The sequence below is a fragment of the Salvelinus alpinus genome, chromosome 6 (assembly GCF_045679555.1).
Source record: "Salvelinus alpinus chromosome 6, SLU_Salpinus.1, whole genome shotgun sequence".
Lineage (NCBI taxonomy): Eukaryota > Metazoa > Chordata > Actinopteri > Salmoniformes > Salmonidae > Salvelinus > Salvelinus alpinus.
Window position 1 is genome coordinate 23,936,136 of NC_092091.1, and position 23,400 is coordinate 23,959,535.

Below are 23,400 nucleotides of genomic sequence, written 5' to 3' on the forward strand. Positions count from 1 at the left end.
TTGCAGAAACTAGGAAAGATATCTTCAGCATAATGTTCAAACGTGCATAACTTCAGTTTATTTCAATTCCCAGGCTTGAGTTTAGAGTAAGATATGTAATAAAATATATATATACAGTATATATATATAGCCACCTTTCTCCCAGAATTGCAAGCACAGACTGGTGCTGGTGTGATGTGCAGTGAGGTATGTGACAAGGGTGTATCCCCAACTAGGAGAATAATAAACCAACTGAAAGGGATCCAGTATATTGAAGCATTTCATTATGTTTTATATGATGTGCAAGATGTAGATGAAGACAGAGTGGAGAGAGAGAGAGAGGATGTTGTCTGGACTCTGCAGTCCATGGTCACAGTATGAGCTAAGCCCAGACGTGCATTAGACACACATTTTTGCACCCTGCATGAATAAAGGATGTGTGCCATGCCAGGGGGTCCTAGCTTTGTGCAGAACTAACCTCAGTAGACTGTTGCAGTCAGCCTGGGAGGAGAGCCTAGAACCCCATAATAACATCTTCTCACTCCTAGTATTAATGATGACTACATGGCATGCCAATGGGAGTAGTCCAATCATAATATTGGCAAAATTGTTCAGGTGTTAAGTTTGGTATTCCTTTTATTGGATTTGACAAGCATTTGGTTAAACCTTAACTTTTAGTATATTGAAACGAATTGTGCAATTGCAGTTAAATTTTTACAGCAGCAACCCACTGGACACAAAAATCAATTCACGTCTATTCCACATTGGTAATTTCATTGAAATGAAAACTGTAGACTGATCAACGTGAGACATGGTTTTTGAAATAATATCAATTATATTTTAGCCTCACTAGGGATAACATTTGTGTGCCAGCTCATCTTGAGAGGTATTTCTTCCTGTTAATTCATAGAATACATCAAAGTCACTGTCACTGTAATTTAAAAGGTGTGAATGTTCAATTCATGAAACACTTTGAAAACATTGCCTTAAACCCCAACAGTGTGAATTACCTTGCAAAGCCAACAACACAGTTATAAGAGCACTGCAGTGCCCTCCAGTGGTATAATTTGCACATGAAGAGGTGAGTGTCTATCTATTACACATATTTGCAGCCGTTTACCGCTGAGTCATAGACAGATAATCTCAGTGGTTCAGCGAATTAGGTAATCTGGGGCAACACTCATTGATTTCATCCCGTTAGTCTGCTGGGCATTCATTGACGTTCACAGGGCCGACCACACTGGAGGCTGTCTTAAAAACAACAGGCTTTTTATTGACCTTTATGTTCCGCAAGCAGCCAACAAACGAAGAAGAGACTGGCACTCCTTTATGCTTTGATGTGCCTGTATAGGGGGGAAAGCATTAAAGTCATATTCATGTGTTTATAGAACTGTCAGAAGCTGTTCATCAAGGTTTGACATGCTCTACCAATTTTTGGAAAGTGTTTTGATTCAGAGAGGATTTTTTAATGAGATGCAATGGGTAGTGTTGCTGAATGAATTTACCGGACATGCCACCAATGTAGAAGGAATCCTTAGTCATTGTGTAGGAGGAGTGGGAAGGCCCGACCGTACGCTGAGACTCTGAGTCCACGTTCAGTTGGACTACATTGTTCTGTTTGGACACTGAGGAATACAGTAGATGGACTGGCTATTAGAAGATCCTTCCAAGTCCTTGTAAAAAATATGCTGGTTTAAATGTATCTGTACTGTATGAGGATGAATCAATGGTTGATGTGAGAGGGATATGTACCTGCAATAACATGGAATGTGCCATCACACAGGTTTTGTTGAGGTGTCACAGATGCACTGTAGTCACCTAACCCATCATTCACGTGGACCTCCACCTGAGATTCAGAGCAAAAATTATATTCCAAAGTTTTCCACACATTTCAATATACTTCAGGCTACACTGTATCCAACTCCACAGTCCCATATACAGTGGGGAGAACAAGTATTTGATACACTGACAATTTTGCAGGTTTTCCTACTTACAAAGCATGTAGAGGTCTGTAATTTTTATCATAGGTACACTTCAACTGTGAGAGAAGGAATCTAAAACAAAAATCCAGAAAATCACATTGTATGATTTTTAAGTAATTAATTTGCATTTTATTGCATGACATAAGTATTTGATACATCAGAAAAGCAGAACTGAATATTTGGTACAGAAACCTTTGTTTGCAATTACAGAGATCATACGTTTCCTGTAGTTCTTGACCAGGTTTGCACACACTGCAGCAGGGATTTTGGCCCACTCCTCCATACAGACCTTCTCCAGATCCTTCAGGTTTCGGGGCTGTCGCTGGGCAATACGGACTTTCGGCTCCCTCCAAAGATTTTCTATTGGGTTCAGGTCTGGAGACTGGCTAGGCCACTCCAGGACCTTGAGATGCTTCTTACGGAGCCACTCCTTAGTTGCCCTGGCTGTGTGTTTCGGGTCGTTGTCATGCTGGAAGACCGAGCCACGACCCATCTTCAATGCTCTTACTGAGGGAAGGAGGTTGTTGGTCAAGATCTCGCGATACATGGCCCCATCCATCCTCCCCTCAATACGGTGCAGTCGTCCTGTCCCCTTTGCAGAAAAGCATCCCCAAAGAATGATGTTTCCACCTCCATGCTTCACGGTTGGGATGGTGTTCTTGGGGTTGTACTCATCCTTCTATTCCTCCAAACACGGCGAGTGGAGTTTAGAGCAAAAAGCTCTATTTTTGTCTCATCAGACCACATGACCTTCTCCCATTCCTCCTCTGGATCATCCAGATGGTCATTGGCAAACTTCAGACGGGCCTGGACATGCGCTGGCTTGAGCAGGGGGACCTTGCGTGCGCTGCAGGATTTTAATCCATGACGGCGTAGTGTGTTACTAATGGTTTTCTTTGAGACTGTGGTCCCAGCTCTCTTCAGGTCATTGACCAGGTCCTGCCGTGTAGTTCTGGGCTGATCCCTCACATTCCTCATGATCATTGATGCCCCACGAGGTGAGATCTTGCATGGAGCCCCAGACCGAGGGTGATTGACCGTCATCTTGAACTTCTTCCATTTTCTAATAATTGTGCCAACAGTTGTTGCCTTCTCACCAAGCTGCTTGGCTATTGTCCTGTAGCCCATCCCAGCCTTGTACAGGTCTACAATTTATCCCTGATGTCCTTACACAGCTCTCTGGTCTTGGCCATTGTGGAGAGGTTGGAGTCTGTTTGATTGAGTGTGTGGACAGGTGTCTTTTATACAGGTAATGAGTTCAAACAGGTGCAGTTAATACAGGTAATGAGTGGAGAACAGGAGGGCTTCTTAAAGAAAAACTAACAGGTCTGTGAGAGCCGGAATTCTTACTGGTTGGTAGGTGATCAAATACTTATGTCATGCAATAAAATGCAAATTAATTACTTAAAAATCATACAATGTGATTTTCTGGATTTTTGTTTTAGATTCCGTCTCTCACAGTTGAAGTGTACCTATGATAAAAATGACAGACCTCTACATGCTTTGTAAGTAGGAAAACCTGCAAAATCGGCAGTGTATCAAATACTTGTTCTCCCCACTGTACATGTTGATGAGGTTTAAAAGAACCTTGTTTTTCCTCATGAAGACACTTAAGCTGTTCCTACGACGACCCCTGGCATGGAAGAGGAGGCCTGTAGTGTTCCGTGGACGAGCCTCAAAGGTCAGCTCAAAACGGGAGCCCACAGTAAAGAACTTATCTAAAACACAAAGTATCTTTGTCAGAGTTACTGGATGAATGAGATGATTAGTTTTAAGCAATAATGCTCACAACTAAGACACCACAATTGTAGTATTTTTTGTTATGACTATATAAAGTCCACACCTAAGACCACATGCCCTGTGCCAGCAAAGTATGCCCCCGTCTCTGTTGCCCCATCAAAGCAGGGCGGGGCCCCGTGATTGGCGGCTGGTTCACCAACCAGAACATTGTACACTTTGAAATGGCGTATACAGCCAATCACACTCTTCTTGGGAAGAGAGCCACCCTGAGAGAGATACAGATGGACATAATTTTAAAACCAAGCACACATTTTCCAGGATGTAAATATAGATGTCATAGTAAATATGGCAGTTATGCACCAGATACAAACCTACAGGAGAATCACAATCCCACCCTCACATTGTGTTGTGTCTGGTTTGTTTAGACGCCGTTACAGTCTGTGTCTGCTTGCTTACCTGACCCCAAGAGGTTTTGGAGGCAGGGTCACTGCCCAGATAGACCGGGTTCTGCAGGGCTAAGGAGGAACCCTCCTCTGCAGGTAGAATACCATCAGGCACACGGAAACCATCCACGACCAGGTGGAAAGTGTTCTTCTCCACACTGACCATTACCTGCACACACACAGGCAGGCGCTGATCAGCTGCTTTACACTTATAAATCTCTCAGCTGTGGCTGTGAGGTACAGTGTACATTTTGCACTATTTAGAATGACCTGAAACTAACAATGATTATTATGACTTCATTTAATTATCCTAATATTGAGACCTGATATCTCAACAGTTATTAGACAGCTTACTGTATGCCATCTTCCATCGTTGCTCTTTTTCTTGTTGTGGATGACTCTGTCCTTCCCCAGTGAGAGTTTGATCTTGCCGTTGGTCATGTACAGAGAGACTTGGGAGATGTCCCCGTTCCCTGAGACATGGAGCAACAGCCCCTCAGATGACCTGGTTCTGATCTCCAGGGAGAAGTGAGGCCTAGCAAGAGGAACAAGCAAGCCACAGATTTAGAATTGGATTGTCTGTTTTCATAGGTCTTATAACGGTTAAATAATAGAAAAATAAATGTGCAGAGAATGTTTTTTTTAATGGAATGTGGATACGAGGACCAGCATTTGACCTGCTGTACCTGAAATTAAGTTCTTCAGGTGCGATGATGTAACTGAGCCAACTAGCAGCCCCAGTTAGCTGGTATGCCTGGGGGTCAGACACTTTGGGCAGTCTGCACTCAGTATGCACAGCACCAGATCTCTTCAGCCAGATAGAGGGGGGTGGGGGAGAGGATACACATTAGTAATGAACCAATACTGTAATACTTTACCTTAAGTTGCTCTATTCTTGTGTAGTTACTTTGTAATTACTGTATTATACGATTGTATTATTTTAGACGTTTGTGCTGGAAGACCAAACCAAAGTTACACCCCTGTCGCTTGAGTGAGAGCCTAAAACTTTACAGGAAAATGAAAAGAGCCAACATATCCCTTACTGCATACTTTTACCATGAATAGCCTGATGGTTAACATACTCTTGAATCAACTTTGGGAAATATTCCCATACTCACTGGTTTGAGTTTCTTGGGCCTCTCTTGAAGGCTTGCTGGCTCCCATATGGCCTGAGGAGGGGGCTGTAGTCTGCACATCCCCAGGATCACATCTCCCTTCTGGGTGAATGAGCTGAAGTCAGCAGGAATAAAGCTTTCTTCAGGCCTGTGTCAGAGCACAAACAGATAGAATGACAAAAAGAACATCATCAGTTATTTTTACTTTCCACAACTGACTTAATTAATTAGAGAAAACACTGTAGCTAATAATAATTTAAACACATTTACATTTCTTTCTTTTTTTAAAACATTTTAGTCATTTAGCAGACGCTCTTATCCAGAGTGACTTACAGTCTGTGCATTGATCTTAACTTAGCTAGATGAGACAACCACATATCTCAGTCGTAGTAAGGACATTTTTCCTCAAATTGTCACGAATTGGAATGACCACAATGTTGAATCATAATATCACCTCATAGAAGTTGACTTTTTCACATGTTTTACCGTTATAACTATAGTGTTGCATTTTAGAATCAGACCTCCTGATATGAAGGTTAGCCAGGCAGCCCCTGAAGGTCTCTCCTCCCAACACAACCTGCTGTTCATTGGGCTTGTCTTGGGGGGAGGTTTGATGCTGACCCAAATCACCGTTATCAACCCTCAACTCCAATCTGAGGAAATCACAGCGCTTTTGTTATGTCTGTCTGTGGGTGTGTGGAACAAACCAACAATAACATTGTAGAGTTTATTTCAATTTCAGATGAGAAACATCTCTGCACAGCTTGACCAATGAAAATAAAAATGCCTTACTGTGTGCCATTCCTTAATGCAGTCAAGTAGTGCCATCTTCCATCGTTGTATGTCTTGGTAGACTTCAAGGCATTTTCATCAAAGTTAAACATCACATAGCCATCAACCAATGAGAGCTGGTATCCATGACGCTGATCGATAAAGAAATGGTGTGATGATATTGTTTACAAAAAGTGTATAATTCTAAAACAAAACTGTTAAATTCATTTTGATAACTCATTTTTATCCTTTTACTAGTGTTTAAGGTTAAAATATGACACACGGAGAGCAACCATTATTGAATAGTGGACTGACCTCTTCGCTGGTCCTGAGAAGAACACCTTTATTCTCCATGGTCCTGAACCCCAAAGAAACCATGGCCGCAGGGGTGGTCCAGAAATCCTGTGGGTCCACTGAGAGGGAGCCACCAGGGTGGAAAGTAGCTTCACGAACACCCTGAAAAGAAAATACACTGTACATGAAAATTCTAGAACTAGAACATCCTCCACATTGTGCAGTCTGAAATGTATTTACAAAATAAGAGACGGTTTACCAAAAGCGAGGTTGGGCATCCAACACTGACACCAATTGTCGTGTTAAACTCAATCTCCTTAGATTGTAAAATCACATTATCTATACATCCTCTGAATGGTGGGGTTGTGACATTATCTCTGAAAGAAAAGACATGACATGGATAATTGTATAATTGACATTCCAGGAAAATGCATGTATCCCTTGCAAGAGATGACAGAAAGCCTATTTACAGAGTTTGTACCTTTCTCTTAATGACGCTGGTAGACCCCCAATGTAGAAATGTTTGAAACCTTCCATGATGTTGTCTATTTTGACAATCTCAGTTGGTACTCCAGCCACATGTACTTTAAATGTTGTATCCATGACTATTACAAATTGTTCATTCTAAGAGAGAAAGCAGAACTTTAAAAAAAGTTTATGCAGATAAAACTAAACCGTACAGTAAGTCCCTGACACTATCTTACATTGAGTGAAACTTTTCTAGTACTCTTGGCATTGAGGACTTGGGTGCCGTGTCTTCCCTGCAGCACAACATACCCTCTCTCCACAGTAACACTAGTGTACGAATCCTGTGAAATACAACAAACATATTTATGAAGACATTGCTCTACACACACCAACCATAAAATCTCAATAAGGACTACATTTATTCATGTCCAACTGCAATACATTGCTGTTCCTGTATCTACTTGATGAAATTGTAAGCTTGATTGATTACACGACTTACAATGTAAACCAGGTATTTAATTAATTTACTTGAACTAATTATTCAATCGTTTCTGTGTGTGATTCTGAATTAATATTTTTAACTGATATCAGATATATGAATGGACAAAATATACATACCTCATTTCCTTTATAAAACAGTAATGCATTCTCCACCTGGCTGTTTGTGTGGAACTTGAGCACTCCTCTTTTCGGGGTTTCAATTTCTTTAATGGCCGTAACCAAACCGTAACCAGTGCCGTCAAAATAATAAGGCACTGTTGACTGTAGACTAACACTAACCCTGAAAGAAGGAAGGAATTGCATGATACATTCTGACACTGAAGCAGAAAGATGTTTTTTCATGTATGGTCATGGTACAGAGCATAACAGGCTAAATGAGAAAATGTGGACAGCATTCACCATTCCGTACAGTATGGCATCTTTTATAGATTTATAATCAAGGTGATGGTCCCTTTTGTTGGTTCTTACTTTATATAGGACTGTTTGTCTACGTTGATGGCATTCTTGAAGTTGTACAGACTAAAGAATTGATCATTGATAGTAGACAGTTTGATGGCTCCACAGTATTTGGGGTAGCGCAGCTCCACTGGAGGCTAATGAGAGAAGGGCATAATGAAATAAAACAATACTTGAATAGGGAGAATAAGACTGGTCTGGTCCCGCTGATGTCTACAGTGTACTTCTGTATTCAACAATCAACAATGAGCATGATGCAGAAGCACAGAACACCTGGGAGGCAAAGGGATAGAGGAATGTAATTACAGTGAAGGCATCAGGATAACCGCCTACGTAGAAGACCACACTGTTGGTGTCCAGGTTGAGGAGGCCAACTGTCGTGTTGGGCCGGTTACTCTCCTTAGAAACTTCGACAGACTGTGATGGGAACCTGTGTGTGAGACTGAGCTCAGCATCTTGGTAAACTCTAGAGAAATAGGAGACAAACACAGTGGGGATTACAAGGGAGCTGTTTCCATCATGGGCAAACTGTCCCATGTCATCAAGTTAGTATGCAATCCAGAACAATTCCTCAGAGGTGTACCTGTTAAAGACGACCTTGTCAAAAACAGTGGAGTTCACTTTGGTTCTGGTTATGTGGTCGGTGTTCAACTCATGTACGACTCCACCCAGCTTGTATACACAGCGGAGAGTGTTATTCTTTACAGCCATTCCAATGAAGTCTTTGGATGACTGGAACGGGGGAAACAAGCCATAAATTAAAAGTTAAAAAAATACTGAGCATCTTCGATACAAAATGTATCAAAATAGTTAGGGAATCAATTGAAATTCCAAGATTAACGCTCTAGGATATTATGACTACACTATTTACTCAGATGGCACACTTACGTCCTTGTTGCCGAGATAGAGCACAAAGAGGTTTCTGTCATCCTGTGTGTTCTGTCTGCGCCTACGGCTGCGGTCCCCCCTAGTGGGCTTGGTCTCCTGGCGGTTGAGAAGAAGTTCAGCAGCTGTAAACGCCTTCAAATCCTCAACATTGGTGGGGGGGCGGAGCTCAATGTGACCCTTCCCATTGAAGGTCATGCCGATAGAGAGCTGGGGAGACACCAAGAGAGGAATAATGGACATTCAATATGACAGACAGCCAGGTACAGCCAGTCTAAAAGACCTAAGAAAAACAGTGTAATGGTTGGAGTGATCACGTTTGGTCAAGAAAGGACAAAATGTAAGGACTAAGGTTCACAGGAAAACAATCAAAATAGAATGAAGAATCTATAGTGTTTTAGGTTAGATGTGGTGTCACCCTTTTGACAATGTCTCTGGCCTCCTCTATCACGTCCTTGATTCTCCTGATGCTGTCTGTCATACTGACACTAGGAGGAGCCTGGGAGCACAGGTTTTGCACCCTGCTGAGGGTGTCTTCCAAAGTAGGCCATGTCTCGTTCAATTTCTTCACTGTACCAGTCAGGAGAGAAAGAAAAACAGCTCCAACCAACTACTTTCTTTTCACTTTCCCTTTGTATCATTAATTCAAATTCAATTCAAGAATCTGAAGTTGGATTTGAATTTACAGAGTAGAGGCAGAGTTTAGATTAGAATTAGAGGACGGTTCATTTCAATACCATGACAGGATATATGTACTGTGTGTCTGACATGAGTACTTACATTCATTGCCAGCCTCATCGAGCACACTGCCAATGTTTGAACTGACATTAGGAAGCCTTATATGTCCCAAGCTGATATTATTTAGTCTGTCTGTTACGTCATTGACTGTGTTATTGGCAGCGTTGACAGTTGCTTTGGCAGAGTCTATGAGCTTCCCAATGTCATCTGAAACACAAACAAATAGTGTACGTGAATAACATAAGTATGGTCATGTTGTGGCACAGAATGTGTAAACTGTCTTTCTCATCGATTCCATGGTGTGTTATTAAAACACAAGCATAATCTTTCATCTTGTATACACAAACCTCTTTGAATCTCTTTAAGATTCTCTGTAACTGCAAGAGCATCTTTTCTCAGCATCTCTCTTTTGTTCTTGGTCTGACCAACACGTTGCTTGTGGTTGTCAACTTTGGCTGAGGTCTCTGTGTGTACATTTTTTTTGGGGGGGGATAAGTGGTAATATATGATAAGATAATATCAGAAGGAGATATAAAAGGAGACAACGGAATGTGTTTTATCGAGGGTATACAGTATACTGCAGTGTGTTTTGGCCTCCAACAAAACCGTTAACAAGTTCAAAGTGCATAGCTTTCTTCAACATCATAAAACAAAGCCTTTGCCTCATATAATGTCCTGGAAGGATTGAGAAGGGGTCAATAACATGATACATTCTTGTTTCTATTGTAGCTTTAGTGTCGTTAGAAAAGCAAATATTGGGATGATTATTACACCTCTGAGGTCCTTCTCAGCATTCATGGCCTCGGTCAGTAAGCTACTTGCATTATGCTTTAGTTCCTCAGACCTGTTGGTCAGACCTTGCTCCTCCACATCCTGAAACATATAAAAGTTACTGGAGATATGTGAAATACTTATTGATTGTATGTTAACTGTATTTTCAATGTTGTTGTGAATTTGAAGTTAACGGTGGCTGTAGCATCCAGACCAGTATAATAATCACCTTCAGAGCTTTGTCGGATGCCTCTTTGGATTGGTTGGCCTCCATCTCTGCCTCTTCAATGGCTTTTATGATGCTGCTGTAGGCTCTGATGCTTTCTGAGGCATGCTGCAGGTCAGAGCTGTTGGTGGCATTATGCACTGCCCTGCAATAACAAGGAATACAGTGCTCACAGTGGCCCATACTAGCCAATAAAGACACGAACACACAAAGGTATAAAGAAGTAGGCCCCCAACCTAATGACCTTACTCTGTCAACCTACATGTGTAGTTCCATTGCCAGTCTGTTTAGTTCCTCTGCATGCTCCTCTGCCATGACGACAATGCCCTCCTTCTGTTTTGCTTTAGCGATATCATTCAGCCTCTTGGTTAGATTGGGCTTGGCTCCGTCTATCTCGGCTGCAAGGTGCTCGTATTCCTGAAAGATTTAAATTATATTTTGAATGCCTCCTTCACAACAAGAGAGATAGGAATTTCCACTGGAAACGATTTGAATTCATCTGCTTCATACCTTTTTCATCTCCTTCATCATTTCCACAAGGCCTGTGATATTCTTCAGTTTATCTTTGGTCATATTCATTTCAGGAAGCACTGAATCACGTTTCCTCTCCAGCTCACCTCTTAGTTGCTAGAAAATGTACATATAGAGAGAAAACAGTGATTACCCCTTGTCAAACACAGAAACTTGAGACATGATTTGGTATTTGTCATGTTCAGAAAAAGGAGAGAACATTTTTTGTATTGTATCTGAGATCTACAACATATTTAATAGATTTTACACCTCAGTGTTTGACATTACCGTCAGGATTCTTAGGAAGTCAGTACTGTTGAAGTTGAGGCTCCGTGTCCTGTTAACCATATTGTTTGCTTCTGCCACAGCCGCTGCCAGATCACTCAACGCAGAGACCGACGTCATCAGGGACTCTGCCGTCTCATTGGCTACAGCCTGGTTGTCATCTAATGGAGCTGCCACATTGTTCTTGATGAAGTCCAAGACTGAGAGAGACACATGCATTACACTTTGCATTGTGAATCATATCTATCATACACAGTGAGTCAAGAATTTGTGTCATATTGATAATGTATAACATTTATTATTCAATAGTGTGATCATTTAAGTGCTGCCCTGTACTTTAAGTGACTATAGACTAAGCCAAAAGCCCCCTGTCTCACGTTTGTGAGCGTCCTCTTGCTCCCTGGCAGCCGTCACTGTCTGGTTACTGCAGCCAAGCTGTCTCATCTCCTTCACCATGCGCTGCACCACCTTCATCATCCTGGCTACCTCCTCCACTCCCACAGTGATGTTGGTTACACTAGAATTAGCCTCACTCAGCTGTTGAAGGAGATCTGAGAGGGAAAAAAGAGAGGTGGGGATTATCATGACAATGACGTTGTCACGCCCTGACCTTAGAGATCCTGTTTATGTCTCTATTTTGGTTTGGTCGGAGTGTGAGTTGGGGTGGGTATTCTATATTCCATTATTTGTATTTCTATGTTTTGGCCGGATAGGGTTCTCAATCAGGGACAGCTGATTCTCTGATTGAGAACCATACTTAGGTACCCCTTTTTTCCACCTGTCTTTGTGGGAAGTTGTCTTTGTTTGTTGGCACTATAGCCTTTAGCTTCACGGTTGTTTTTTCATTTGTTGTTTTGTTGGAGTCATTTTTTATAATAAAATAAAATGTACGCTCACCACGCTGCACCTTGGTCCACTTCCTTCAACAGCCGTGACAGACGTATCATTATATTATCATATTAAAACACTTTCAATAACAGTTTACCTTCTATATTCATTAGAAGATCTTGAGCTTCAGGGATAAAATCCTCGGCTCTCTGTTTGGTTTGGATCACTTTCACCAAGACATTCTCAGCATCTGAGAGAGAGTAACTTGCCTAGAGAGAGTAAGATCACACAAGTAAAAAGGATATAGTTTTTCTGGAAAATAACGGATTACATCTGACATCTGATTATGGATAGCAGGCCTCAGACACCTTGTCTTCCAGTAGGCTTATGTCCTGACCCAGACTCATAACTTCTGCTTCCAGCAGATTGACCTTTGGGCCCTGAGCATCCACAGTAGTGCTGTACCTTCCAACCAGAGCCTGCAAGAGTATACCAGAGGGGAGTGATCATCTTGTTAAATTGTGTACATTATACACCATTTGGTGTTCAATATAGAGCGCCTCAGTAAGACCGTGTTAAATTACCTTTGTTTCATTAATGGCACCTTCCAGCTGGTTAAGGTTGGCTGGTGAGCTGTTGGAACCAATGCCCTGAAGCTGCTGCCTTAGCAATTCCAGCCCATCATCCATATTTTCCAAATCATTCAGTAAGGCCTGAGTACAGCTGTCACACTCTGACCACAAAGAGAGGAAGAGCAGATCGTTTAGTTAGGTCTAATAGGATGAGAGGAAATGCAATATGAATCATGCTGGCAATAACGGACAATAGCTCACTATACAGTGGGAATGTGTATTACTGTGTGCTTCACAAACCTATGCATTGGTCATCTGTGCCGGGATCATCAGGCTTCTTACACTCTAGAGACAGAAGACACAGTGAGCAACAGTTACACCAAATCTACAATAAGACAAACTATTATCAGCATGACATTTCTTGCAGGCATTTCTTCAATCTATAGCCTATAGCTTTATCGTTATATAGGAGGCATCCTGTTTTAATTCATAGATCATTTTCTCTATTCTTGTACGGCTGAAGTGGGTCCTGAGCTTACTTCCAGTCAGATGGTCACAGGTACTGGTAGCATCACAGTGGCATCGCTGGCACCTGCCTCCATATATCATTGGGTTACCATAGTAATCAGGGGCACACCTGCCAGATTGGAGGAGGAAGAGGAGAGGAAAGTTATAGACTTGTTTTAAATACTTTTACGGTAAGATGACATTGACATTTTTATATGTACTGTAAAAAGCACATAAACACACCTCTCACATCTGGTTCCAGTGTAGCCAGGTTTGCACAAACATTCGATTTCATTTGCACCAATATCCAGACATGCTACTGCAAAACTACACAAAGAGAAAAAAATGCTTTTGAGTACCAAATAGTAATTATATGTTTTCATCCAATATTTTATCTGGGGAACGTAAAACCAAGTGTGCTCACATAGCTACCTGTACATTGACAGAGTGTATGGACATATAGAAACTGACTTGTTGGCTCTGAAGGGACATGGACACCCACGACAGGTCTTTTGGGCAGCATTGCCGTAGTAACCTTCCTTGCAGCGCTCACATCGATCCCCATCAGTATTGTACTGACAGTTCTGGAAAATAAAGTGTCCTCTCTGTTTATGACTGAAGCAGGCTTGTGGAATGTTAGGGGTATGGTTCATGATGTCATAGCACAGTACTGAGAGTTAGTCAAGTCTGGCATAAAAACGAATCTGTGGATATGACTTATATCCATCTGGATCAGCATGGGTTAGAAAAAGTGCATATGTTTACCTAACTGGTGAGTCAGGAGGAACCTATCCTGCTATGTGTGTGTGCGTATGTACTCCACTGGGTACAGACATCATTTCAAGGTCTAGTTTTGATTTACATTTAGTTGAGTTGTCAACTAACGTGAATTCAATTTGATATCAACAAAAAAATTCACCATGTCATTGGATTTAGGTTAAAAGGTGGGTGAAAAAAAAGACGAAATTCCTTTACGTTGATTCAACATCATCACATTGGATTTTGTTGTTGAAATGGCGTGGGAAAAAAGTTGATTTAACCTGTTTTTGCCCAGTGGGACCAATTAAGGCTGCTGTGTGTGCTGCAGCACCCCTGATAAATCACTTTTTTTATAGACACAGAGAGAGAGAAACCCACCAGACATCTCCCTGTTTGCTCGTCACATTCATTAGACAGGCTGTTACAGTTGCAGGGTACACACTGGCCCCTATGAGGCCCTGTCCTCTCTCTGTAGTATCCAGGGCCACACCTCTGTATGGAGGGGAAAAGTCAGATTAGGTAAGGCAGCCTTTTGATTGCAAAAGTGTCTTATCAAAAAAGTTAAAATAGAAAATATAGATCCGTTTTAGTCAATAATAACAGTACTATAGTGCTACGTGTTTCGGCCCATCCTGGACTTCTTATTTAGCACATTCTTCAAGTGAAGAAGGCTTGGACTGGCAGAAAAAAAAGAAAAAAGAAAGAAAGGTAAAACAAGACCCTAGTCAGGAGGACATACACTGTTAATCTGCTATCTTGCTATCCATAATAATTAATTAAATGTAAATATGGACCTGCAAAGCAACCCATTTTGTGTAAGTTGCTCAGACACATTTGTGTTGTGAAAATTCCAGAGATTTCAATACAAAACCATTGCTTGTTTGAGTTGTAAATCAAGGTGTGGTATATTCTACCACTAAATCAACACATGAGCAAAGAACAATGGGGAACATTTGAGGACACAAGACCTGGGTTCAAGTACTATTTCATATATTTCAATTACTTTTCAATTAATTTGAAAACAAGTTTTTGGATAACCTGTATTTGAAAAAACAAGTAGTTGAATATTGGAATGCATTTGGAAATACTCAAATACACTGACTCAAATACACTCCCATACATTTAACTCAGGTATTTGAAAATAGTATTTGAAATAAGTATTTGAAAATACTTTCGATTGCAATTTGGTCTACTATTTGTTTTGCTTTCAAATAACCATTACAATACTAAAATAAAAGTATTATTTTGGGATGTGTATTTGAACATAGTCAAATACACAGAAAAAAGTGTTTACAGTGCCTTGAGAAAGTATTAAACTGAGATTTTTTGTCAATGGCCTACACACTGTTGGAAACTGACTTTTTTTTTTTTTTGGTTTGGTCAGGGTGTGATTTGGGTGGGCATTCTATGTTCATTTTCTATGTTTTGTATTTCTTTGGTTTTGGCCGGGTGTGGTTCTCAATCAGAGGCAGCTGTCTATCGTTGTCTCTGATTGAGAACCATACTTAGGTAGCTTTTCCCCACCGATGCTTTGTGGGTAGTTGTTTTCTGTTTTTGTGTCTTCACCAGACAGAACTGTTTCATGTTGTTACATTTTGTTATTTTGTCTCAGTGTTCAGTTTTTTTAATAAATAATCATGAACACTTCCCACGCTGCGCTTTGGTCTACACCTTCTTCATACGACGGCCGTTACAGTGCAATGGTATTTGGCCATAGGGAAAGTAAACAGGGGGCCTGTCCATAAGGGTGGGATAGGAGACACATGCTAGAGCTGATAGATCACAAATTACTGTCCTATAACACTGTCTTATATCTTAATATGTTTTCTATCATTATATTTTATCAATATTTTTTATATCATTATATTATCTTAGTATGAATAAATGGCTAATTTCATAGAATAGAAAGAAGTGTTGGCTCTGTGTATGAGAACAGCAATTATGTAGTGGACTGACTCCCTAACCTCAAGGCCTCTCCTGACTGATAAGAAGAACGGTGAGCTCCGTGGAGGAGTGCCAGGGTTCTGGAGTGATAACACCACCTGCCCAGCAACATCCTAGACACAGAAGGGGGGTCTGTTTGGGAAGGAGGTTATAAATATATGTGCTTGTGACTTCATATGTTGTCTTTGCAGCTGTATGCTTTCTCCTGAGTCTTAGAACATAACAACACAATACCCCATAATGTCAAAGTCGAATTATGTTTAATGTTTTATTTTTTACAAATGAATAAGAAATGTAATGCTGAAATGTCTTGAGTCAATAAGTATTCAAATGAGCTTAAGAAGTCGCATAATAAGTTGCATGGACTCACTCTGTTTGCAATAATAGTTTTTAACATGATTTTTAAAATACTAGCTCATCTCTGTACCCTACACATACAATTCTCTGTAAGGTCCATCAGTCAAGCAGTGAATTTCAAACACAGATTCAAGCACAAAGACCAGGGAGGTTTTCAAATGCCTCGCAAAGGGCACATATTGGTAGATATGTAAAAAAACAAAAAAGCAGACATTAAATATCCATTTGAGCATGGTGAAGTTATTAATTACACTTTGGATGGTGTATCAATACACCCAGTCACTACAAAGATGCAGGCGTCCTTCATAACTCAGTTGCCGGAGGGAAACCGCTCAGGGATTTCACCATGAGGCCAATGGCGGCTTTAAAACAGTTACAGAATTGAATGGCTGTGATAGGAGAAGACTGAGGATGGATCAACAACATTGTAGGTACTCCACAATACTAGCCTAGTTGACAAAGTGAAAAGATGGAAGCCTGTACAGAATACAAATATTCCAAAACTTGCAACAAGGCACTAAAGTAATACTGCAAAAAAATGTGGTAAAGCAATTAACTTTTTGACCTGAATAAAAAGTGTTATTGTAACGTCTGCTTCCAACTCACACTCTCAAACACATAGATCCCCTGAACGCAGCTCACTTTCCAGCCCACTTTCCAGCTCACACTCTCAAACACATAGATCCCCTAAACGCAGCTCACTCTCCAGATCCCAATGACCTGAATTCTGAACACCTGTTCACACACCTCTATGTCATTATCACACACTATTTAGTTCAGTTCTTTGCACCCCATCATTGTGAGGTGTTGTTTGTTTTGTGACACACTTCTATTCGGAGCGCTGGTTTTCCCGTAATTTACTCCTCCCGTGTATGATAGTTTTTGCCTGCCTCACTAACGAAGCTTTTTGCCTATTCCCTGCCTGTACTTTAGCCTATTGGATTTCCTGTTATCAACCTATTGCCTGATCTCCCGGACGACGTTACTAACCTTGTCCCTGCCTGTACTGTTGCCTTTTTGGATCCCCTGTGTATGGCCTTCTGCCTGCCCCTGGACCCAGCTACCTGCCTCCTGCTGTGGTCCTTTACAATAAACACCTGCTGTGCCCTGCGCTTGAAACCAGCTCTCTGTCTCCCATTGTGTTCATTACAGTTATGTTTGGGGCAAATCAAATCCAACACATTACTGAGTACCACTCCCAATATTTTCAAGCATAGTGGTGGCTGCATCATGTTATGGGTATGCTTGTAATTGGTTAAGGACTGGAGAGTTTCTCAGGATAAAAAAGGAAATAGAGCTAAGCACAGGCAAAATCCTAGAGAAAAACCTGGTTCACTCTGCCTTCTACCAGACACTGGAAGATTAATTCACCTTTCAGCAGGACAATAACCTAAAACACAAGGCCAAATCTACACTGGAGACATTGAATGTTCTTGGGTAGCCGAATTACAGTTTTATACTTAAATCTGCTGGAAAATCTATGGCAAGACCTGAAAATGGTTGTCTAGCAATGATTAACAACCAGAGCTTGAACAATTTTGAAAAGAATAATGAGCAAATGTTGCACAATCCAGGTGTGGAAATCTCTTAGAGACTTACCCAGAAAGACTGACAGCTGTAATGTCTGCCAAAGGTGATTCTAGCATGTATTGGATGAATACTTATCTAATCAAGACATATTAGTGTTTTATTTTTCATATAATTTTTTTCTAATGTTAAAACGTTTCTTCCACTTTGACATTAAAGAGGATTTTGTGTACATTGTTGACAAAAAATGACAATTAAATCCATTTTAATCCCACTTTGTAACTCAACAAAATTTGTAAAAAGTCAAGGGGGGTGAATACTTCCTGAAGGCACAGTAAATAACAAATACTCAAACACAGCTTCCGTGTCTAGACCAGCCTATTATCACCAGACAGAATGTGTTTGATATTATATTGTAGGATAATGTAATATTGTGTACAGTATGGATCTTTTAAATGCATTATAGTATGTACTGTGTTGTGAATGTACACTACCTTTGAAAAGTTTGGGGTCACTTTGAAATGTTCTTGTTTTTGAAAGAAAAGCTCATTTTTTGTCCGTTAAAATAACATAAAATTGATCAGTAATACAGTGTAGACATTGTTAATGTTGTAAATGACTATTGTAGCTGGAAACGGCAGATTTTTTAATGGAATATCTACATAGGCGTACAGAGGCCCATTATCAGCAACCATCACTCCTGTGTTCCAATTGCACATTGTGTTAGCTAATCCAAGTTTATAATTTTAAAAGGCAAATTTATCATTAGAAAACCCTTTTGCAATTATGTTAGCATAGCTGAAAACTGTTGTTCTGATTAAAGAAGCAATAAAACTGGCCTTCTTTAGACTAGTTGAGTATCTGGAGCATCAGCATTTGTGGGTTTGATTACAGGCTCAAAATGGCCAGAAACAAAGACCTTTCTTCTGAAACTTGTCAGTCTATTCTTGATCTGAGAAATGAAGGCTATTCTATGCGAGAAATTGCCAAGAAACTGAAGATCTCGTACAACGCTGTGTACTACTCCCTTCACAGAAGAGCGCAAACTAGCTCTAACCAGAATGGAAAGAGGAGTGGGAGACCCCGGTGCACAACTGAGCAAGAGGACAAGTACATTAGAGTGTCTAGGTTGAGAAACAGACGCCTCACAAGTCCTCAACTGGCAGCTTCATTAAATAGTATCCGCAAAACACCAGTCTCAACATCAACAGTGAAGAGGCGAGTCTGGGATGCTGGCCTTCTACGCAGAGTTCCTCTGTCCAGTGTCTGTGTTCTCTTGCCCATCTTAATCTTTTATTTTTATTGGCCAGTCTGATATATGGCTTTTTCTTTGCAACTCTGCCTAGAAGGCCAGCATCCCGGAGTCGCCTGTTAACATTGAGACTAGTGTTTTGACCACAAACTTTTGAACGGTAGTGTATGTTTGGATATTTCATGTGTCATAATGATTATATTCCAAAGTACGGTACTGCTGTAACCCTGTGATAAGAACCTATGACATTCTTGTGTGAGAAAACACAATAAAGTACATATCATAACTGCATTTAAAAAAATACTCAAATAGACATGTATTTGAACCCAGATCTGGAGAACGCGCCACCTGAAGACTGAAGTATAAAAGTGCTGTCGTCTGGACCTTTTGCTCCCTTTTGAGAGGAATCAATAAATCTTTTTTGAAGTCACTCTCCCTTTGTCTGTGTACCCTGTGATCTCTGTGTGCATCGCATTAATACATTTTTCGATTTTTGTTGTTCGACACAAACTTAAACCTCCATTAGTAGTTGAAAATAGCAGGCAAATTGGTTTATTTTGCAAAGCTCTATTATTTAGCCCTGCATTACCTGGATGATGGCTCCAGCTGACTGGTTGTTGAATGAGGTGTCACAGTACTTCCTAGGGATCCTGGGGTGCCCTTTGTGCCAAGGATCCTTACCACTCTGGTGGTTCTGAGGCAGATAGTCATACCTACAGTTTGGATGTCTCTGTGGTGCTCTCTGGCCATCTGTGCAGGGGCCAAATAAAGCACACCACAACAATAATCCCCATACTCCTCCAAACCAGCAAACAGTCCCTTGTGTCATTTTCATACGTCTGCAGGACAGCAAAACTATCTCCCTCACTGTTGAGGAGCTTAGCTGTGGGAACTATGAGAGCTAAATACCTAGGAGCTCCTCCCTCTGTAAGCCCAGGGCCAGATAGAATGCCCCTATAAAGATAGACTGGTATACATAAAGGAAGACTGAGCATATCAGTGTGTTTAGTTTGGTGTGAACATGTTGAGGTTCAAAGATCACCTGGGTACCGCTCCCTTTTCTTCAAATGTGTTTGTGGAGCAGTAAGTTGGCATGGCATAGATACTATTTGTACTCTGTACCACAGGTCCCGTTTAACAATTGTAAAACTATGGAAGGTGTAAACCTATGAACCAGGTGAACTGGATAACAGTATAATACAAGGAACTCAAAGACAATCTTCAGTCTAGCGTTGCTTACACACTGATTATGTTCCCACGCCTATGTTGCCTCCTGCAGACTGTTTGACATTCTGGCAGATTGAAAGGGCTTTCTCAAGATGCCTCGCTGTGCAAGGAAATACCTTCAAATTCAACACAAGCCGTCAGATACCTTGATGCCTCGCTGTGCAAGGAAATATCTTCAAATTCAACACAAACCGTCAGATACCTTGATGCACAATATCTAGTGCTATATCCAGTCCTGTATTCAATCCAAAATGTTCAAAGGAACATGAAATTCTAGACCAGCCTGACACATTCGGTCGAAATCTAAAAACAATCGCAGTCAAATGTCAATTCAATTGAACTTTATTCTCTATCACAGTGCAATACAGGCATAGCATTGCTCAGAGTAATACAGTATAGAATACAGAATACTTGGTACCATCACCCCCACAAATAAACCAAATCAATACTTTTTATTAACCTCTGACAACCTATCCAACACCAAGATGATATGTTCTGTCTCTGACACTTTATCACTTATGTGGTTCATAAAATAGGATACAGAGCGTAACTTGCGATGCCACAAGTGTTACTGCCATTCCGGATCATTCGCATGTAGCCACCCTCTCCCCATGCAGTACCCCAGCTGGGAAGAAAAAGGAAAACATGCATACATTCATGTACAACAAATGTCTTACATATATGTATATGAAAAAGTAACCAATTTATTATATTTTGTTAGAATGTAAACCATGTTACTCCCACCAGTGATTCACCCACCTGTTTTTGATTATCCAATAGTCTTGCCCCCCTTCAGAGCCATAGCCAACCAGCAGCACCGCATGACTGAGGTTGTTGGGGTTACAGCTTGGCTCCTCATATATTCCTGTTAGACCAATAATAGCCCTGGTTACAATGAGGCAAACTCAGACAGGGCAAATGCATTTTTAAAAATTGAATAAAAAACCTTTATCAAAGTTAATATGTACAGTCATGGGAAACAAAACACTACATTTAGCTGTCCACCACCGTCAAAGAATTCAGTGAAGACCAACCTGAACTGTAGAACATGAAGCTTGGGTTATCTGCATCCACAGCGATGGTGATTGGGCCAATGGTTGCCACAGCGTCAGCCAGGGCCTGCTCATCTCCAGAGGGTATGAACCTGTAATCAGTGATGCTGGCAACCAACTGACTGCTGTCGTAGAAACAGGGTTGGGTGTCCTAGAAATACAGAAATGTGTTTTATCCTCAGCCATTGTACTTCTTAAATCATGTTGCTATTAACATTATGTAACATTGGTGTACATGGTCAGGAATGTCCCCAGTCAGACACTTACCACTGATGTGTAGGGGTAGGTGTCTGTGGACTGAAGCCCATTCTGAACCACATAATTATAGGCATTAGCCATCCAGGCCCCACTGCAGCCATATGTGCCGTAGGGCTTGGAGCAGTCCACAAGGTTCTGCTCACTCAAGGAAACCAGTTGACCTGTCCTCTTGAACATTTGTCCCTCGATGGCCCCCGTAGTGCTAAAGGCCCAGCAGGAGCCACAATAACCCTGTGAGGAGAAATCAATAGACAGCATGGATTTAAAATCACTTCCTAGTTTGCACTGAAATTCTACTTACAGAATTTTCTAAAGCAAAGCCTCACCTGGTCTTTGACCTCAGTGACATAGCCCATGGCTCTGTAGTCAACGGTAACAGACCCTAACTTCTGAGCACTGGCACGGAGCTTTCGAGCTGATGCATTCTTCCCTCTTTTCTTTATTTTGCTATTTATCATGGCACCTTGCAAACGCTTGTATTCGTGCCTTGTCTACGCATTGAAGAGAGAGAAATTCCAAAGTGATTTAGTATGAAATGTATGAAGGAATCAATGAATAATGGGAAAATACTGTTTCAATACACTGCAATACGAACAATCTCTCATAATGTATACAAATGGACAGAAATGAGAACTTAAATGGGAATGTTGCAGCTCTCAGTGAAAATTGCTCAAAGTGGACCATTATAAGTAACTCATAGAAGTACCTTGGACTATAACATCCTGTACTAAAGAGAAGTGAAGATGATGATGGTCACTTACCAGGTCCCCATATTTATTCATGGCCATGGTGAACATCTTTGTCCCTCTGAGAAAACTGTTATTATTCTCATCAATCACTCTCATGTTGTCCTCCCATATGGCCTTCCTCTCAATGTCATCCCGCTTCAGGAAAGAACAGAATGAACAAACAAATAAAGTAGTTGATTATTGTTAAGGTGTGTGTCTGGGAGGGAGGGAATGACTTCCTAAATATTTACAATGTGTCTTCCTGTAGGCCAATATGCAGATTACTAGCCTACAGTAACTATTGGGATGTGTTTTTTATACAGTCTGTGTGTATGAGTATGTGTATAAAATAACATCTAACCTTCTCGTCGTAGGATACACCGTTGCTCCTCTTCCATGTTTGCCACTCTGATGGCTCTTGCACCTCCTCGTCTGAGTCTGACGCCACGTGGAGAGGATCAGACAGGAGGAGAGAGAGCAGCACAGCTCTCCCCATGAGGCTGGCCCATTGGACTGGAAGGATGGATGATCAGAGTAAAGTGTTTCACCAAATGTATTGTGTTCTGTTGTAAATTACTTTGCTGCAATTTATACCATATTAGATAGAGAATTATATGGAAACACTATAAACGCTCTGCGATTCTGAATGTTATGTTATTAAAACAATGCAATCATGATAAGAAATTAGGCTAAATGAATGTAAATAACCTGGCACTCACCTGATGGAAAGTTGGGCTGTCTTGTCTTCATGTTCTGAGACTAACTCTACACTCTGACCATGACTGGTCATCACCCCCTCTTTTATTGCCTGTGATGAAGGGTGTCCTCCCCTTGGGCCTGTCTGAAACCCCATCACCTACACACAAGAGGGAGGTGGCAACAGGGGACAGAAACCCTCTTATTAGACAATGTCAGGCCACAGAGTGTAAACACAGCATGTCACTATTCAAAGTAGCCCATATCAGTTTTTTGGCACTCATCACAAAAACAGCTTAGCGGTGCCAAGAAAATATGATAGCCTACTCTATATACAGCTCATCTCTAAAAACCTGCCAATTACAAGCTTGCAACTAAATAGTAATCAAAACAACTTCTCCTTACACAGGTTACCTGCAATTATGCACCCTGATATTTAAGTGTTACACTCTTAGAAAAAAGCTTTCCAAAAGGGTTCCTTGGCTGTTCACATAGGAGAACCCTTTTCGATTCCAGGTATAACTGTTTT

The 23,400-nt window shown here is 41.0% G+C and overlaps 2 protein-coding genes across 2 annotated transcripts; both read right to left on the bottom strand.

The window, feature by feature from the left end:
* Positions 1-589: 589 nt before the first annotated feature.
* lama3 (laminin, alpha 3) lies at positions 590-19,803 on the bottom strand. Its single transcript, XM_071405972.1, has 38 exons — positions 19,500-19,803; positions 14,209-14,322; positions 13,543-13,655; positions 13,315-13,398; positions 13,104-13,201; positions 12,865-12,909; positions 12,577-12,725; positions 12,361-12,471; positions 12,150-12,261; positions 11,542-11,715; positions 11,168-11,364; positions 10,880-10,996; positions 10,632-10,786; positions 10,373-10,514; positions 10,146-10,245; positions 9,720-9,836; positions 9,415-9,579; positions 9,053-9,204; positions 8,638-8,844; positions 8,333-8,481; positions 8,056-8,215; positions 7,762-7,886; positions 7,411-7,573; positions 7,029-7,133; positions 6,806-6,948; positions 6,584-6,701; positions 6,346-6,486; positions 6,052-6,182; positions 5,781-5,912; positions 5,263-5,407; positions 4,831-4,952; positions 4,499-4,679; positions 4,158-4,313; positions 3,805-3,967; positions 3,549-3,679; positions 1,732-1,825; positions 1,485-1,604; positions 590-1,322 (listed from the first exon to the last, which is right to left on the bottom strand). The coding sequence occupies exons 1-38, from the start codon at positions 19,743-19,745 to the stop codon at positions 1,177-1,179; spliced, it is 5,223 nt and encodes a 1,740-aa protein (XP_071262073.1). The 5' UTR covers positions 19,746-19,803; the 3' UTR covers positions 590-1,176.
* Positions 19,804-20,537: 734 nt separating this feature from the next.
* Positions 20,538-23,028, bottom strand: cts12 (cathepsin 12). Its single transcript, XM_071405974.1, has 8 exons — positions 22,895-23,028; positions 22,537-22,688; positions 22,209-22,331; positions 21,774-21,938; positions 21,457-21,678; positions 21,172-21,340; positions 20,897-21,002; positions 20,538-20,762 (listed from the first exon to the last, which is right to left on the bottom strand). Exons 1-8 carry the CDS (start codon positions 22,923-22,925, stop codon positions 20,663-20,665), a joined length of 1,068 nt encoding a protein of 355 aa, XP_071262075.1. The 5' UTR covers positions 22,926-23,028; the 3' UTR covers positions 20,538-20,662.
* Between the last annotated feature and the right edge of the window lie 372 nt (positions 23,029-23,400).

What these genes read in the sequence shown, in the direction of transcription:
- cts12 (XM_071405974.1), bottom strand. Translation starts at nt 22,925, where the DNA reads ATGAAGACAAGACAGCCCAACTTTCCATCAG. An exon ending in TCACTGAGGTCAAAGACCAG is followed by an intron (nt 21,679 to 21,773) that starts GTGAGGCTTTGC and finishes TTCTCCTCACAG; the next exon opens with GGTTATTGTGGCTCCTGCTG. An exon ending in CCTACCCCTACACATCAGTG is followed by an intron (nt 21,341 to 21,456) that starts GTAAGTGTCTGA and finishes CTGTATTTCTAG; the next exon opens with GACACCCAACCCTGTTTCTA.
- lama3 (XM_071405972.1), bottom strand. Translation starts at nt 19,745, where the DNA reads ATGAAAATGACACAAGGGACTGTTTGCTGGTTTGGAGGAGTATGGGGA. An exon ending in ACTGGAACCAGATGTGAGAG is followed by an intron (nt 13,202 to 13,314) that starts GTGTGTTTATGT and finishes CCAATCTGGCAG; the next exon opens with GTGTGCCCCTGATTACTATG. An exon ending in CACAGATGACCAATGCATAG is followed by an intron (nt 12,726 to 12,864) that starts GTTTGTGAAGCA and finishes CTTTGTGGTCAG; the next exon opens with AGTGTGACAGCTGTACTCAG.